At 56.7% G+C, this 14,621-nt stretch overlaps 2 protein-coding genes across 3 annotated transcripts in view; one reads left to right on the forward strand and one right to left on the reverse strand.

Annotated features, from left to right (window-relative positions):
• Positions 1 to 1,338: 1,338 nt before the first annotated feature.
• Positions 1,339 to 14,621, forward strand: part of CDS1 (CDP-diacylglycerol synthase 1) — a 67,181-nt gene continuing 53,898 nt past the window's right edge. The window contains exon 1 of the mRNA XM_030021525.2: positions 1,339 to 1,410. Within this exon, the coding sequence (XP_029877385.1) occupies positions 1,354 to 1,410 (57 nt within the window). The 5' untranslated portion in view covers positions 1,339 to 1,353. The remainder of the gene's footprint in view (positions 1,411 to 14,621) is intronic.
• NKX6-1 (NK6 homeobox 1) lies at positions 8,315 to 13,082 on the reverse strand. Of its 2 annotated transcripts, none has more exons than XM_030021559.2 (3): positions 12,016 to 13,082; positions 11,205 to 11,306; positions 8,315 to 10,180 (listed from the first exon to the last, which is right to left on the reverse strand). In XM_030021559.2, exons 1-3 carry the CDS (start codon positions 12,623 to 12,625, stop codon positions 9,879 to 9,881), a joined length of 1,014 nt encoding a protein of 337 aa, XP_029877419.1. In that variant the 5' UTR covers positions 12,626 to 13,082; the 3' UTR covers positions 8,315 to 9,878. The 2 variants fall into 2 exon arrangements, with proteins under 2 accessions (XP_029877419.1, XP_029877409.1); XM_030021549.2 differs by having other exon boundaries at positions 11,205 to 11,377.

Genomic DNA, 14,621 nt, shown 5'->3' on the forward strand with positions numbered 1-14,621 from the left:
CTAGCCGAGAATCAGGTTCACAACTGCTCGGCTTATTTATTTATTGCACAATCATCCATTACAAGTATTAATTTTATCAAAATTTTTTTTAAGTATGGGAGTTAGTGAGATTTTGGAAAACCTTGTACTGTTGTGAAAAAAATGCTTAAAATCAGGAGAGAAACCAAGCAACAGTCTTCTATAAGTACCTCCTCAGGACATGAGCAAGAAGAAAGTCCATAGAGCTCCTCTTCCAGAGGGCCATTGCCTAGGAGCATCATATCACTAAAAAAAATAAATACTGAAGTGAGCTTCTTGATAAGCTAAGGCAACTGGGGAGGGAAAGTCCAATGAAGGTGCAATCTGTGGCTTGTGCTGAATCGGTGCACTATAGGGGAAGTAGAAAGTGGGGCAAGTGCTTGTTTGAATTAGTCCTGATGGAAGTATTGGGGAAGAAGGTGGCTGGCCCAGTCAGGAGCTAACCCTGCTCCGCAAAGGGTCTGCACACAGACAGTTGCAGGCTGTGCAGGCAGTCTCAGGGTGAGATCCAATGGGTGGTTGTGGGAGGAGAGCCCAGGAAACAAGTGATGTAGCATGCAGTGGTAGCAGGAGGCCAGCAGCCTGTGCTGAGAATAACACTGCTTTAATAAAGCAATACATTTAAAAATACAGGGCAAACCCCAAAAATGCTACAAGGGCAATTCTCTCTCCTATTGATATTTTATGCTGTGGTCTGGAAGCCATGAGTGTCTGAAATCGCTGTATCGAGACAAAAAAAAAAAAAAAGAGATAAATAGCTTTGAACTTGGTGATTGTATTGTAACTTCAGTAGCAGAACAACCAAATTTAGGAAGTGAAGGCTGGCTGAAAAATGCATGGTGGTGTAGTCTCACTGACTCCCAAGTGAACAGCACAAGTAAATGAAACTCTTCCATATAAAACTGGTTGAATTATTCATTATAAATAAATTATCCAATAAATGTAGCCCTTTCACTAATCATAAATAGCCAACAACCTGATCCTGATTTCGGTAAATGTCTTTGGTACCCAGAAGTATGTGAAGAAGGGGCTGTTTTCAGGCTGTTCCTCTTGTGGGTACCTCACTAGGTATTATTGTGCTGTTCATGGTCCCTGCTGTTAAGCTGAAAATAGCATTAGTGACCGGGTGCTGCGAACCGGCAATTCACATTTTCCGTTGTTCTGTCTGGTACGTAAGCTCTCCAGCTCCCTCTTCTTCACTTCTTTCCCTCCAGTGACTTTCCTGGTGCACCGACACCTTGCTGTGTCTCTGTATCTCTCAGCCCTGGGATGGCTCGCCTTTCCCGGTGACTCCAGTCATGCTCCCGCAGCGAGTCAGAGTGGGACATTTAGAGCATGTTCAACCCTGGCAGTCTTGGGCAATTGTTCTGGTGGACTGATACTACTAGGATTGTAAGACAGACCATTATCCCTCCGTGTCAGTGATTCATCCAATACCTATAGTCTAATAATTAATATGAACACTTATTTCTAGCCTGATGTTATGGCATGATTTTAAATGCTGAACTGATTAGGAATATTCATTACAAAACAGATTCTTGCTGCAAAAATATCTGTCAAGCCACAACTTTCCTCTAGAAACCATAATTTGGATTAAGTTCTCCCCTAGAAAGTTTCTCTGAAGGAGATTGGAATTACACATCCAATTTGGGAAGATATGAGGGCTAAGAGTCATGTTTAGCTAGAGGCCCAGCAGCGAGGGTATTTACCTAAAAAGAAGGGACGTATGGCCTCTGTGCTCAGCTCTGATGTAGTTCCTGACTCAAAGCTGAACAGCTCCATCCAGAGAGAAGTCCACACCAGAGCAGCCCAGCAGCAGGGGGTTTGCTTGGGAGGAAGGAGAAACAGGTAGAGGTCCTTGCTTTTCCTCAGAAGGGTTAATCAGGCTTGAACCTCTTATTTCCATGGTCTCATCTATCCAGATTTTTTTTGTAAATAAACTCTTCCATAAATTTGGATTTGCCGTGGTGCAGAGTGCAAAGTATTATGAAAGCTCAGTAACACTTGCCAGATCAGAAACTACTTTTCCATTTGGTTCAGCATTCATAAGTACAATATTGTGATATTTTTCAAATGAGGCTTGTTGCCTCTGTGAGTTGGCATCTGAGTATCATTCCCAGGCAAGTGCCTCGCTGTCCACGAGTTCTGGTGGCTCCGATGATCATGCCTCCACCGTGCACGTTTGGACATCGAGGCCAGTGTTCCTCAAAGCAGAGCAGAACAACTCCAGGCTCCCTGGGGTGGGGGGTGGGTGGGGTGGACGGACAGGGAAAAGAGTAACAGGAGACCCAGATGGCCCACCTCACAAAGGAAAAAAGAATTAAAATGGACCAAGCACTGCATTTATGCCTTACCAGTGTAAAGCCAGAGGAGCTCCTGTAACTTGATTTGTGGAACTGACAGCAAGATTTCTCCCCTGATATATACCCTATATCCTTATCATAAAGGCAGCAGTTAAGAGGTATATAAAAAAACCTGTCTGTCCTCATTAGAGTAAAGTTGAGTATAGTCTATTCTTGCTTTAATGCAGTGATCTAATTAACCTTTAGCCAGAATTAAAATGACCTTGAATTGGCCTTGTGACCTCCAACGCTTAATGTTGTTAACTTTAAACAAGCTTTTTGGGGTGGTCAGGAGCAGCATCTGTTAAAATGGGCAAAAGGTCGAATCCATTTACTTAAATACACCTGCTGCATACATCACTGGTGGATGTGCTGCCTACTTTTTTTAAGGGGGTAGAAGGTGTAGCTTTGAAGATAAAGGGCTGTCGATCTGTGAGAAATCGTGTGAGGAGGAGGAAAGACCGCTCTGAAGATGCGTTTTCACCATCTCGTTATACTTTCTCAGCAGTAAGCCTCTTGGGGTTTTCATTTTAAGTTCTGCTATGTGCAAAGTATAGCAGTGTGCAAAACAATGCTGCTCGGTGGGCTCTGTACCTGGCGTTACCGTTTCCAGAGGAAGGCGTGAGGCTGGTCGCTGCTCTCACGGCTGCTCACCCCGGGGCAGGAGGTGCCCGTTGTAGCAGCAGTGCCATGTTTTGGGCTGAGCTTGACATTCCACTGGGGTCCGGGAAATACATGCTTGTGTGTAAAAAGAAGTAGATGCCCCGCTGAATTCCTGGATCTCAAGGTCACTGGTGGAAATTACTTAAAAAAATACACTATCAGAGCAAAGAATTTCAAAGGCAACGTGTAAGAATTTAGATGAAAGCAATCTGTTCAGACGCCTCCTCTGATTGATATTAAGGCGCCGGCATGTTCTGTACAGAAGTCGTTTTTGCACTTAACGTCTGCACGCCCGGCCGCTGCCCTGCGTGTGACACTCCGGGATGCGCAGCCCGCAGCAGCAGGGCTGCCCTGCCGCTCTCCCGGCCCCTCGCACGGCGGAGGCTCAGCTCTCCGCGCTGCCCTCCTTCACAAACCCCCAGGGAGCCGCGGTTCTGGCTGGGCGCCGCCTCGGCGAGCCCGCCCGTGGGTGCCCCGCCGCCTCCGGGCACGGGGCGTGCGGCCGTGGCGGCGGGACGTTGTTACCATCGTCACCAGCGACATTATTGTCGTTAACGTTGTCTGCGTTGCTGTTGTCGCCCCCGGTTCCCCAAGCGTTTTTCGAGGCTGCTCCTTCCTTCTTGTGCGCAAAGTCGGACCTTAAACGCCGGCTATTTGTAGTACATTAACATAGTACATTAACATTTGTAATGTGGCGATTATTTTACATAATCGATACCATCAAGTTCCTTTTCTTGGGGACCCTCGTGTTTATTTACATTTATTCCGCACACGTCAGTTTCCATCAGGAGCAAAACCGATTTTCTTGTCCTACATCTGCTCTCGGGATAACCTTAATTCACCGTAAATCTGTTTGCACTCCCGCCGTAGCGCGCCCGGTCTGGTGATGCCGCCGCGGTGGGGGAGCGCCCCGGCTCCTCCGCTGGAAAACCGGCCTTGAGCGCAGCGGGGTGGGAGAGAACAGGGCGGCTACGATATTAATTGTTGTTATTACTATTTATTATTATTTATTTTGCGGCAGTTTCTGTTTATGGCGTGATGCATTTGAGCCCAAACACATTAGGTGCATTATTCATTGGGTACATTTGTCAGAACATGCATGTGTATAAAGAACTAATGATCCATATTAAATTAATGACGCTATAAAAAAGAAAAATACCCCATACACGCAGTTTATGACGGCAACTCACGACTTTGATAAACCATAGAAAAGACCTAATCAGATGAAGCATTGGACTGTTCCGTCTCCAAAATTACATTTCTCGAAATGTGCTTGTACACAATGTTGGTTTTATTAAAACAAATTAATTCAGTCATTAAGGAATCATACGGCAAGTGTCTCATAAGTCAGGACCTCCAGTGTAACAAATTGATTAAATGACTGTGTAATAGTCTCTTTAAACAAATCTAGTGTAACAAGTTAATAGATCTGCTCAATTACCATGCTGGGGTGATGAGGATGTGGGCAACTCTCTCATTAAATCCGGGATAGCGTTGCGGGGGGGGGGGGGGGGGGGCGGGGGGTGCGGCGCGGAGGTGCGTGTCGGTGGGGCAGCGCTGCGCTCCCGCAGACCCCGCGGAGAACGGGCCGGGGCCGGGGCCGGGGCCGGGGCCGGGGCCGGGGCCGGGCGGCGACTGCTCCGGGCTCCGGGCTCCGGGCGGCGGGCTCCGGGCTGCGGGCAGGGCCGCCCCGCGATCGCGCCGGCGGGCTCCTCCTGACACCCCAGCGCTGGGGCGCGGGAGGAAAATCTATTACCCCGCTGCCATTTTGTTAAGTGTTTGCTCCCCGTTGTGACCCTGCCACTTTATCTGTTGATTTTTATTTTCTGAGTGCATGTTGCCCATATGTTACTCTAATAGTTGCTATAATTCTTGAGCAATAGGGCTCGTATTTTACTGAGCTGAATTAAAAAGAATGCACTTTAATAAAAAACCCGAGCAATACACTAATGGCTTGACATTGATGTATTTGCATAAAGATGAATTATATGGGCTCGCTTGACACGACTTTTAATAAATGATCGAGGACGTTATTACAGGGATGCACTTGGGTGTGCGGCAGCGGGTTGTTGCCGGAGGGCCAGCGCCAGGCTCTCCCCGCAGCCCGCCGGCCCCGGAGGGCAGGGCGGGCACCGATCGGCCCGGCGGCACTGCCTCCGCCCGGCGTCTCCCAGAGCCCCGGCCGCCGGGCAGGAGTTAAACCCCCGGGGGATGCGGAGCGGTGCGGTGCTGCCTGCCTCTGTCCTTGTGGTATAAAGAACTTCGTTCTTACAAATCACGCTTGCTGCCGGGCGCCCGGCGGGTTCGGTGCGGGTGCGGTGCGGAGCGCCGGCCGGTCCCTGCGGCAGCGCCGCCGCCCGCCTCCCGCTCCCCGGCAGATGTTTGCGTCCCTCCCGGAGACTTGTAACCGCTGTTCGAGACAGCTGGTAAACGCTGCCAGAAACATGTATCTGGAAAATACCTATCGGTGCAGAAGGTAAATGCGGAGCTGCAATTAGGAGGGAGCAGTTAATCCTACTTTTTAATTAGCGTGCAGCGACGCCGGCTCTGAACGCGGGATCACTCTGCAGGCGCCTGTCTCTCTCTCCCAGCGGCCTCGATACGGGAAGCGACCTCGGGGCGGGGGGGGGGGTGTGTGTGTGAAAGCCCACCACCCGCATTTTAAACCCCGGGGTCTCTGGGGTGTGGGACAACTCGTGTCCCGAGGGAGGGAGTGCCGAAGGCAAAGCCCTGGAGCGGCTGGCATGGATATAACGAAAGTCTTGCGGGAAACGACATCACGGAGGCAAACAGCGGGAGACCGGGGGCGAAAACGGCGTGTGCTTGATGTGGGAAGCGTTACAAATTAATATCACTGAGAAGTGATGAACGATAACGGGATTTCAGGAGCTCATAAAAGGCGAACACGCGTGAGGGAAAGGGTGGGAGAGGTCAGCACTCGCTGAAATGGTCGGGCTGTCCCGACGTGGCTGTCGGTCTGGGCATCCCTCTGGCCCGGGTACAGGCATTGCCTCGCCTGCTGCCTACGCTGGGGGCTCTGGGTGGGAGTTGCTGCCGGGATCAAAGAGCCCGAAGGCCTCGGGGTTGTCACAGCGCTGGTGTAGGGCCTGTCGGAGGCCGGGTGACGGTGGCGTACGGACTGGGACCCCCCCCCCCCCCCCACGCACATGCCCCGGAGGGGAGGGACCACTTCGTTATCCCGCACGGGGAAAGCCGTTCCTTCCTCCCCCGCAGCCGCTCCTGCCCGCCGGCCGGCCGTGGGCTTCCCCTTGTAACCCGCGTCCCCCGGGACGAAGCCTGGGCTGCCGGGCTCGGGGACCTGTGGCACGGCGGTGCGGATCCTGCCCGCGTCCATATGTCCCGCATCTATATGCATGCCTTCGGCGGGCTGCAGCCGGGAGCGGGGTACGGGCGGCGGGGCTGGCCCCCTGTCTCCTTTTCCCTTTCCGTGCGTTCCCTCTCTCCCTCCCACCCTCCATCCTTCCCCGAAACCCCCCGATGCCGACGGCTGTTGCAGGGCGCGGAGCGGGGACCTGCGCCTGGTGCGTTTCTGTGGGCAAAAAAAGTTTCCTCCTCCCGCGGTAGTGCTCGTTGAGGCTGGAGAGGGACCGCAGCGGGTTCCCGTTGCGAAGTAGCTCGGCAAAGAAGCGGCGTTTGAAAAGGAGGGAGGGATGCTTTCGGCACCCTGGGATTGCGGAGCCAGGAGTTTCTCCCGCGGTGTCTTCTGCGCCCCAGAGAAGGCACATGGCAGGGACCGAGGCAGGGTAGACCCAGAAACAGCCGCTTTTATTTCCCCTGAGCCGGGAAATCCCGCACATGCACGCGGAAGGTAGCTGGGTTTAAACCCAAGGGCTCGATTACAGAAAGAAAGGAAAACCAAAAGCTGTTTGCGAAGGGTGTTGTCGGGACCAGCCCGCGCTGGTCTCTCACCGCTTCACCGAGGACTCCCAGCCTGGCTACCCGGCCGCACAGCCGGCGCCCGCCGCTTCCCACGTGTGTGCGCGCCGCTTACTCCCCGCGGAGATTTCGGCCCGGGCCCGGGGCGGGGCGGCTGCCGGGGAGCGGCTCTGCTGGGCCGCCTGTCTCAATAGATATGGTTGTGCAGTACTTTTTTAATGTCGTTATCCGTGAGTTTATACCGTCACGCAACAAACTCCTGCATGTTTGGAGGATCGAACTGAAACTGCGGCTGATCTGGCCGGGCCCCACGCACGGGGGGAGCTTCACGCCCCGTGAAGCCCGCTGACATTTTGTCTCCTAATTGTTCGCCGCGATGTTCATGGCAGCGATCCCGACGTGAAGTTATTGGATCGCCTCCTAAAAAGTCCTCTCCTGGAGGAGAGGCAGGCTGTGCCTCTCCGCCGAGCCGGGTTTGGTTTCCAAAACCTGCCCCGAAAAGGGGGGGCAGTGAGCTCATGTGAATAACCCGCTCTTTTCTCCAGCGCCCCGGACAAAACCAGCTTAACCAAGCGATCAGTGCTGGGCGTTTTTTTCCCTGCGATTCCACTTTGACGGTGCCAACTTCAACCGGTGGCCAGCTGGGTCTCTGTGCAGAAGTAAATTAACTGGAAAGCCTCAGTCGGTGCTTCGGTCAACTGGAAACGGGGACGGGGTGCGCCGGGGCGGGCGGTGCTCGTGGCAGCCCGGGGGGTACACACGGGAGGGAGAGCGCGGGCCGGGGCCGGGGCCGGGTTCTGCCCGCCGGAGCCGGGAGGGCGCTGGTACCCGCCGGGGGAGCGGGTGCGCTCCGCACCGGGCGCCAGCAGCGGTGGCGGCGGAGCGGCCGCCGGCGGAAAGCGCTGAGGGCGAGCTGGCGACCTCAGCCCGGCCCGGCCCGGCCCCCCGGCCGCAGCGGCCCGGCCGGGCTCCGCTGCCGCCGGCCGGGCTCAAGCCGGGCAGCGGCCGGGCCCCGCCCCGGCGGTACGAGCCCCGCGGTATTTTCATTTCTTTCCTATGGCCCCGAAAAAGCCGCGGGGAAATCGTAACGGCGAGTGCCGGCAGGGTCGAGTCGGCGCTCCGGAAACCGCCCGGCCTTTCCCTTCCTGCCTTTACAACGCGTCGGGAAAGACTGGGGGGGGTCGGTGGGCGGTGGGCAGCCCCCGGCATCCCGGCCCGGGAAAGCCCGGGCAGCCGCGCCGAGGCAGCCGCAGAGGGCCGGGGCTCGCTCCCTCCTCCTGGCCCCGGCATTGTCTAAGCCGAAAGCGGAATAAAACCCTGCTCTGTTGGTTTTGTTTTTGTTTTTTTTTTTATTCTCCCCCCGCCCCCGCCCGGGGGAGAAAATTATTCACAAATTTACGGAAGAATACCAATTTATTTATTTTTTCCTCCAGAATAGTTGGCCCTTTTCTCTGTCATGTCAACGCTTCTGTTTGGTCTGCTGCAGCCGTGAAAAAAAGCGATTGTTTCTGGTCTGTTTAGATATGGAAATGATCGTGTCTAGATAACGAGTTTCAATTTAAGCCAGTTGTTTCGGTATTGGGTCTAACTATTTACTCTAGACCCTTAGCCAGGCTCTTATTTTATTCGCCGTTTTCTTCTTGGAAAACAGTTTCTTTCCTATAATAATGGTAACACTCTGCCCTCGATAACATCTTGCATCGCCCGCCGCTTAAAAAGTTAATACAGCCTAATTTAGGCTGAGGCGAACCGCTCCGGGGGCCGGGTGGAAACTCTGCCTCCCCGTTCACGGAGGGACCGGCGCGGGCAGGAGCCGCCAGCCCTGTCCCCAAAGAAGCCGCCGCTTATTTTATTTGTATCCTTCTTCAACTCCCACAACAAAGTGAACAACTTCCATCGTTTAAAAAAAAAAAAAAGTAAAAAAAAAACCTACTACAGAGATTGAACAAAAGATCCTGAAAATTATCTCCTTTTTTTTTTTCTCCTCCTGTACCGTGGTTTCATTATTTAATCTCTGATGAGATCAGATTATCTGTACCCTTTAGTGAAGGCAGCAGACGTCTTTAAACTGGTTTAATTGATTTATCGTTTTTTTAAACAGAAAGTGCATTACATTTAACTGGTCTTGCAAAGGGCTTTTCTTCTCTTTACAAACCGAATTATTTTTAATATAAATTAATAAATGTTAAGATGCTATATCACGATATATCATCGTTATTAGCTTAAAAAAAAAGAAAACAATTTACATTCTATAGTATTCCATATGATACAAAAGAAAACACACTTTAAATTCAATTACAGCAACTAAATGAATTTTATATTTTGACTGAAAGTGGTTGTGACAATTCCCACCAGCTACTTTTTCAACACGCGGTTGATCGGAAACGGTGTGAGTGAAAGCAAACTCTGTCCCTTCGCCCTCTCCCCCCTCCTTCTGCACGACGACCGCAACTGAAAGGGTTTTAAAAATACTAATAAATAGCACGCGGGGCCGCTGCAGTTTCGGCCCGAGGGAGGGGCCGGTGGCAACCACGGCGGCTTTTTCCTCGGCAACCCCGCTGCCGCCCGTCTCGGGGCTCCGGGGGTGCCCCCCGGTACCGCCCGGCGCCGGGGAGCGCGGGGCGGCGCGGACCGGGCGGGGGGGCGGCGCCCCCGGCCCCCGCTGTACAAAAAAAGAAGGTATTTTACATTTTAAATATTCACAGTAAGGAACGCCTATGGTCGCGGTGACTCACGGTTTATTTACAAAGAGCCGTCAACAGGCGGCCGCCGCACCGCCGGGAGCGGGACCCGGGCCGGGGCAGCCCCCGCCGCTCCCCGCCGCCCGCGACCCTACAATAACACGCGGCGCCGGAGGACGGGCGCGCCCGCTGGGGGCCCGCTCCGCCGCAGTCCTCTCTGCTTCCCCTCCGGCCTCTCCTCCTCCTCCTCGTCCTCCTCCTCCCGGGCTCGTAGAGTCTAGAAAAATAGATCTGTACATCTCCGAAAGCGGCGGCGGGCGGAGCGCGCTAGGCGGAGGCCTCCCCCTCGGCGGGGTGCAGCAGCAGCCCGCCGCCCCCCGGCTTGTGTTTCTTCAGTAGCTGCGTGATCTTCTCGTCGTCCGAGTTGGGGTCCAGGGGCTTGTTGTAGTCGTCGTCCTCCTCCTCGTTCTCTGAGGCGCCCTTCAGCCGCTCCGTCTCCGAGTCCTGCTTCTTCTTCGCCGTCGCCATCTCGGCCGCGTGCTTCTTCCGCCACTTGGTCCGCCGGTTCTGGAACCAGACCTGTCCCCGCCGCCACCGTCACCATCACCGCCACCCGGCGCGGCCCCGCCGGCCCGCCCCCGCCCCGCGGCCCTGCGCTTCCCCGTCCCTAGCGTGCGGTGGCGACTCCCGCTTCGCCAGCCCTCAGACGATTTCCCCGTCAACGAAAAGCAGCCAAGCCCCGCGGCACCGCACTCCCCGCAGCCCGAGCCACCCGTCCGGGCACGGGTCCCGCCCAGCGCCGGCGAGCAGCCGCCCCCAGCGCCCCCCCTCCCCGAGGTCCGCGGTGGGCCCGGGGCCCTCCCTCCCTGTGTTTTTCTCCTACCCGGGGCGGGGGGCAAACACGCATTTCGGGCTGAATCCTTCCCTGGCCGCCCCTGCCCCCCCCAGATGTCTATATTCTCTGGCAGGGTGCTGCCAGAGGAGGGGGTTATTTTCATTGTCGAGGCTGCGATAATTTATTCGCAGCCATTGGGACATAGTTGCAGTGACAAAGGAGGGTCTCCAGATCAGTCTGAAAGTGTGAGCACCGCCGAGAGGCCCCCCCCGGCCGAGCCTGCCTCGCGTCCCCGCGCCCGCAGAGCAAACGCCTCCCCGCATGCCCCTGGAGGGCTCAGCCCCGTCTCCCAACTCCTCACACCTCCACTTTGCCCGCAGCTTGGACTGGAACAAAACCGGAGAGTTTGGGGCGGGACAGCGCGAGCGGGGTGTGCGGTCCCTGCCCGACGGCTCAGGGCCGCGGAGCGGGGCCAGGCAATTTTGTGGGGGGTGCGGGCCAGAGACGCTGAACGCACCGGGCTTCTCAGTCTTGCTTGGGTTTATTTGGTTGGGTGTTTTTTTTTTTTTTTTTAAATAAGATACACTTTAAAATATCCTTCTCGGCCCCACCAGTACTGAAGGTAATGAAGGCCCCTGCCCGCAGCATCTCCGGCCACCCACGACAGACCCGGTTTCCGCGGCGGGGCCCTTTTTTTCCCCGGTCCGAGAGGGGTGCTTTGCCCTGCCCCAGCCCCACACCGCTCCGTGCGTGAGCTGCTCGTCTCACCTTGACTTGGCTCTCCGTCATCCCCAGAGAATAGGCCAGCCGGGCTCGCTCCGGGCCCGCCAGGTATTTCGTCTGCTCGAAAGTCTTTTCCAGAGCGAAAATCTGCTGGCCAGAAAAAGTGGGTCTGGTATGTTTTCTCTTTCCGTCCTTATCCAGCAAAATTGAGCCTTGATCTGGCGGGGGGGGAGAGAAAGGGAAGGCAGGGACAGACACGTTAATCTATGGATTTGGGAAAGTGCTTCGCTCCCAAGCGGCCCTGGGGGACGGGGGGGGTGTCTCTCCGTGGGGGCGTCTGTAACAAAACTGCTGCCTGGGGAACGCGGCGGCGCCGGCCTCCCGGCTCCCCCTGTTTATTTTTCCTTTAAGGATCGAAAATCTGAGCGGGCAAACGGTAGTGTTTTCTAGAAAAGCTGCGGCCAGTGCAAGCGGGCGGAAACGGAAAGTCCTGCTCGGGGAAAGTTTGTGCGCGCCCCTAAAACCAGCCCCGGCCCCGGGAGTCCCCAGCGGGGACGGTGAAGCAGGCGGCAGCGCGGCCGCCTTCCCCCGAGAGGACTCCTCTTTTCGCCGCCTATAACCGACCGTTTACAGGGTTTCGCGCCGCCCGAGGGGGGAGGGAGAAAGCAAAGCAAACTTAAGAAACAAAAAGAAAGTGAGGCAAAGCCAGTCCCCTCGGCCACGGTCGGGGCCGGGGAGGCCCGGGAGGGTCTCGCCGGGATGCCGGCGCGCGGGGGCTCCCCAGCACCGGGAGCGAACTCCCGGCGCGGCTCCCCGGGCCCGTTCCCCCCGCTGCCCCGCGACGCTGGGTACTCACGGGGGGCGCAGGCGAGGCGGGCGTCCCTCCAGGGCGGGCTCTGCATCACCCCCGGCCAGAAGATGGGCGTCCGGCCGGGCAGCTCGGCCAGCGGCTTGGGGTATCGCCCGGCGGCCACGGCGGCGGCGGCGGCGGCGGCACCGGGGCTGAAGTAGAGGGCGGGCGGCGGCGGCGGCGGGGGGCTGAGGCTGCCGAAGCGGGGCAGTCCGGCCAGCAGCCCGGCGGGCGCCGCCGAGGAGGCGGAGGGCGAGGCGGAGGCGAGCGCGGCGCCCGGCAGGGGCATGGAGGGCCGGCTGAGGATGTCGTTGATGCCGTGCGGGGTGGCGGCCGAGAGCTGCGGCGGGGCCGAGCCCAGCGCCGAGAGCCCGCCCGCGGCGGTGGCGGAGACGGCGGGCGCCTTGAGGCCGGGGGAGCCGAGCGGCGGCGAGGGCGAGGCGGAGGCGGGCGAGGCGGAGGCGGAGGAGGAGGAGGCGGGCCCGGCGGGCAGGGGGTACGCGGGGTACAGCGGCGCCTTCATCTCGGCCATGCTGTGCAGGGCGGCCAGCGGCGGGCTGCCCAGCAGGAAGGCGCCCTGCCGGGGCGCGCCGTCCATCTGCCCCAGCGCCAGCATCCCCGCGCCGCCGCCGCCGCCGGCCCGGGGCGGGGGGCCCGGCCGGCCCCTAGCGTCGCGGGGCCCCGGCGGCCGGCCCGGGGGTGCCGCCCGCACCGGCGCCGCGCATCCAGCCCGCGGGGGCCGCCGCCTCTAGCGGGCAGCTGTGCGCCCGAGCGGCGGCCCCGCCGCCCCGCCGGGCATCAGGGCTGCGCCTCGGCGGCCGCTCCCGCGGAGAAAAGCGGCGCTGCCCTCGGCGGGTGTATATATACGTGTATATGCGCAGGGTCCGGGCGTACGCACGTATATAATCTCCTCTCTCTGTGCCTGCGAGGAGCCGGGGGCTCACAGCGGCGCGGGGGTCGCGCTCGCCGCCCCTGCTTTCCTCCCGGCGCCCCACATCCCTCCCGGCGCTGTTCCCGCTGGCTGGCTGCCGGCGCGGCTGTCGGGGCTGCGGGCGCGGGCGAGGCTCGGGGCGCACTGCGCCGCGCCGCCCCGCTCCCTGCCTCCTTTAGCGGGGGCACGGCCGGCAGCGGGCGCGGCGGCGGCGGCGGCGGGCGGGGGCGGGGCGGCGGCCGGCCCTGCCCACCCGCGCCGCGCCCGCCTTGCCGCCAACTTGGGTCTCGCCTTGCTCTCCTCTTCTCCTCTTTCCTTTTCTGCTATTTTCCCCCTTCTCTCTTCTCCTTTCCCTCTTTCCTCTCCCTTTCCCTTTTTCCTCTCCCTTTTTCCTCTCCCTTTTTCCTCTCCCTTTTTCCTCTCCCTTTTTCCTCTCCCTTTTTTTCCTCTCCCTTTTTCCTCTCCCTTTTTCCTCTCCCTTTTCCCTTTCCCTTTTGCCTTCCCTTTTGCCTTTCCCTTTTTCCTTTTCTCTTCCCTTTCCCTTTTTCCTTTTCTCTTCCCTTTCCCTTTTTCCTTTTCTCTTCCCTTTCCCTTTTTCCTTTTCTCTTCCTTTTCCCCTTTTCCTTTTCTCTTCCCTTTCCCTTTTTCCTTTCCCTTTTTCCTTTTCTTTTTCCTTTTCTTTTTCCTTTTCTTTTCCCTTTTCTTTTCCCTTTTCTTTTTCCTTTTCTTTTTCCTTTTCTTTTTCCTTTTCGTTCTCCTTTTCATTCTCCTTTTCTTTTTCCTTTTCGTTCTCCTTTTCTTTTTCCTTTTCGTTCTCCTTTTCTTTCTCCTTTTTTCTCCTCTTCTTTCTCCTTTTCTTTTTCCTTTCTCTTTTCCCTGACCTTTCATCTCTTTTTTCCTCTCCTTTTTATTTCACTTTTTTCTCTCCTTTTTCCTTTCCTTTTTCCATTGTTTTGCCTTTACTTGCTTATCTTCCTTTCTTTTTTTCCTCCTTTCCTTTTCCTTTCTTCTTTCCTTTCCTTCACTTTCTTTTCCTTTTCCTTTTTTTTTCTTTTTCTTTTTATTTCCTTTCCCCTTTCCTTTCAGGCTTTCTTTTCCTTTTCCTTTTTTTCTTTTTCTTTTTTTTTTCTTCTTTTTTCTTTTTTCTTCTTTTCCTCTCTCATTTTTTGCTCTCTTTTCGTCTCTTTTTTCTCCCCTCTTCTCTTTCTCTCTCTTCACATATCCTGCTCCCTCTGTTTTCTATATTTCTTTCTTTCTCTTTCTTTTCTTTCTTTCTCCTTCCTCCCTTCCTCCCTTCCTTCGTTCTGCTTTTTTCCTTTCTTTCTCTCTCCCCCTCCCTCTGTCTCTGTGGCCCGGGAACGACTCCGGGGAGCGGAGCCGCTCGACTCCCGGCCGGGCCTGCCCCGGCGCCTCACCCGTGCGGCCGCAGCGAGCCGGTGGCGGGCGGCACAGCTCGCCCCGGCCCGGCCCTCCTGGCTCGATTCTGGACCCGCGTGGGTTCTCTCTGGACCCGCTGCACATCAGAACCGCGTGTTCGTTCCGCCGGGCCACCGGTCCCACCTGCCCGGCCACTGGCCGGTGTTGTACACCCGAGGCCTGCGGTAACGGGCCCCCTCGACACTTGTCCCCGGCGCCCCCGACTGCTCGCGGCTCTTCCCGTCGCCTGGGGCTGGAACGCAAA

This window comes from Aquila chrysaetos, chromosome 1, assembly GCF_900496995.4.
Source record: "Aquila chrysaetos chrysaetos chromosome 1, bAquChr1.4, whole genome shotgun sequence".
In the NCBI taxonomy this organism is placed as follows: Eukaryota; Metazoa; Chordata; class Aves; order Accipitriformes; family Accipitridae; genus Aquila; species Aquila chrysaetos.

Coding starts and splice junctions, on each gene's coding strand:
- NKX6-1 (XM_030021549.2), bottom strand. CDS start 12,625: ATGCTGGCGCTGGGGCAGATGGACGGCGCGCCCCGGCAGGGCGCCTTC. Junction 11,378..12,015: donor CCGCCTCGCCTGCGCCCCCC/GTGAGTACCCAG, acceptor CCCCCCCGCCAG/ATCAAGGCTCAATTTTGCTG. Junction 10,181..11,204: donor TGACGGAGAGCCAAGTCAAG/GTGAGACGAGCA, acceptor CGGCGGGGACAG/GTCTGGTTCCAGAACCGGCG.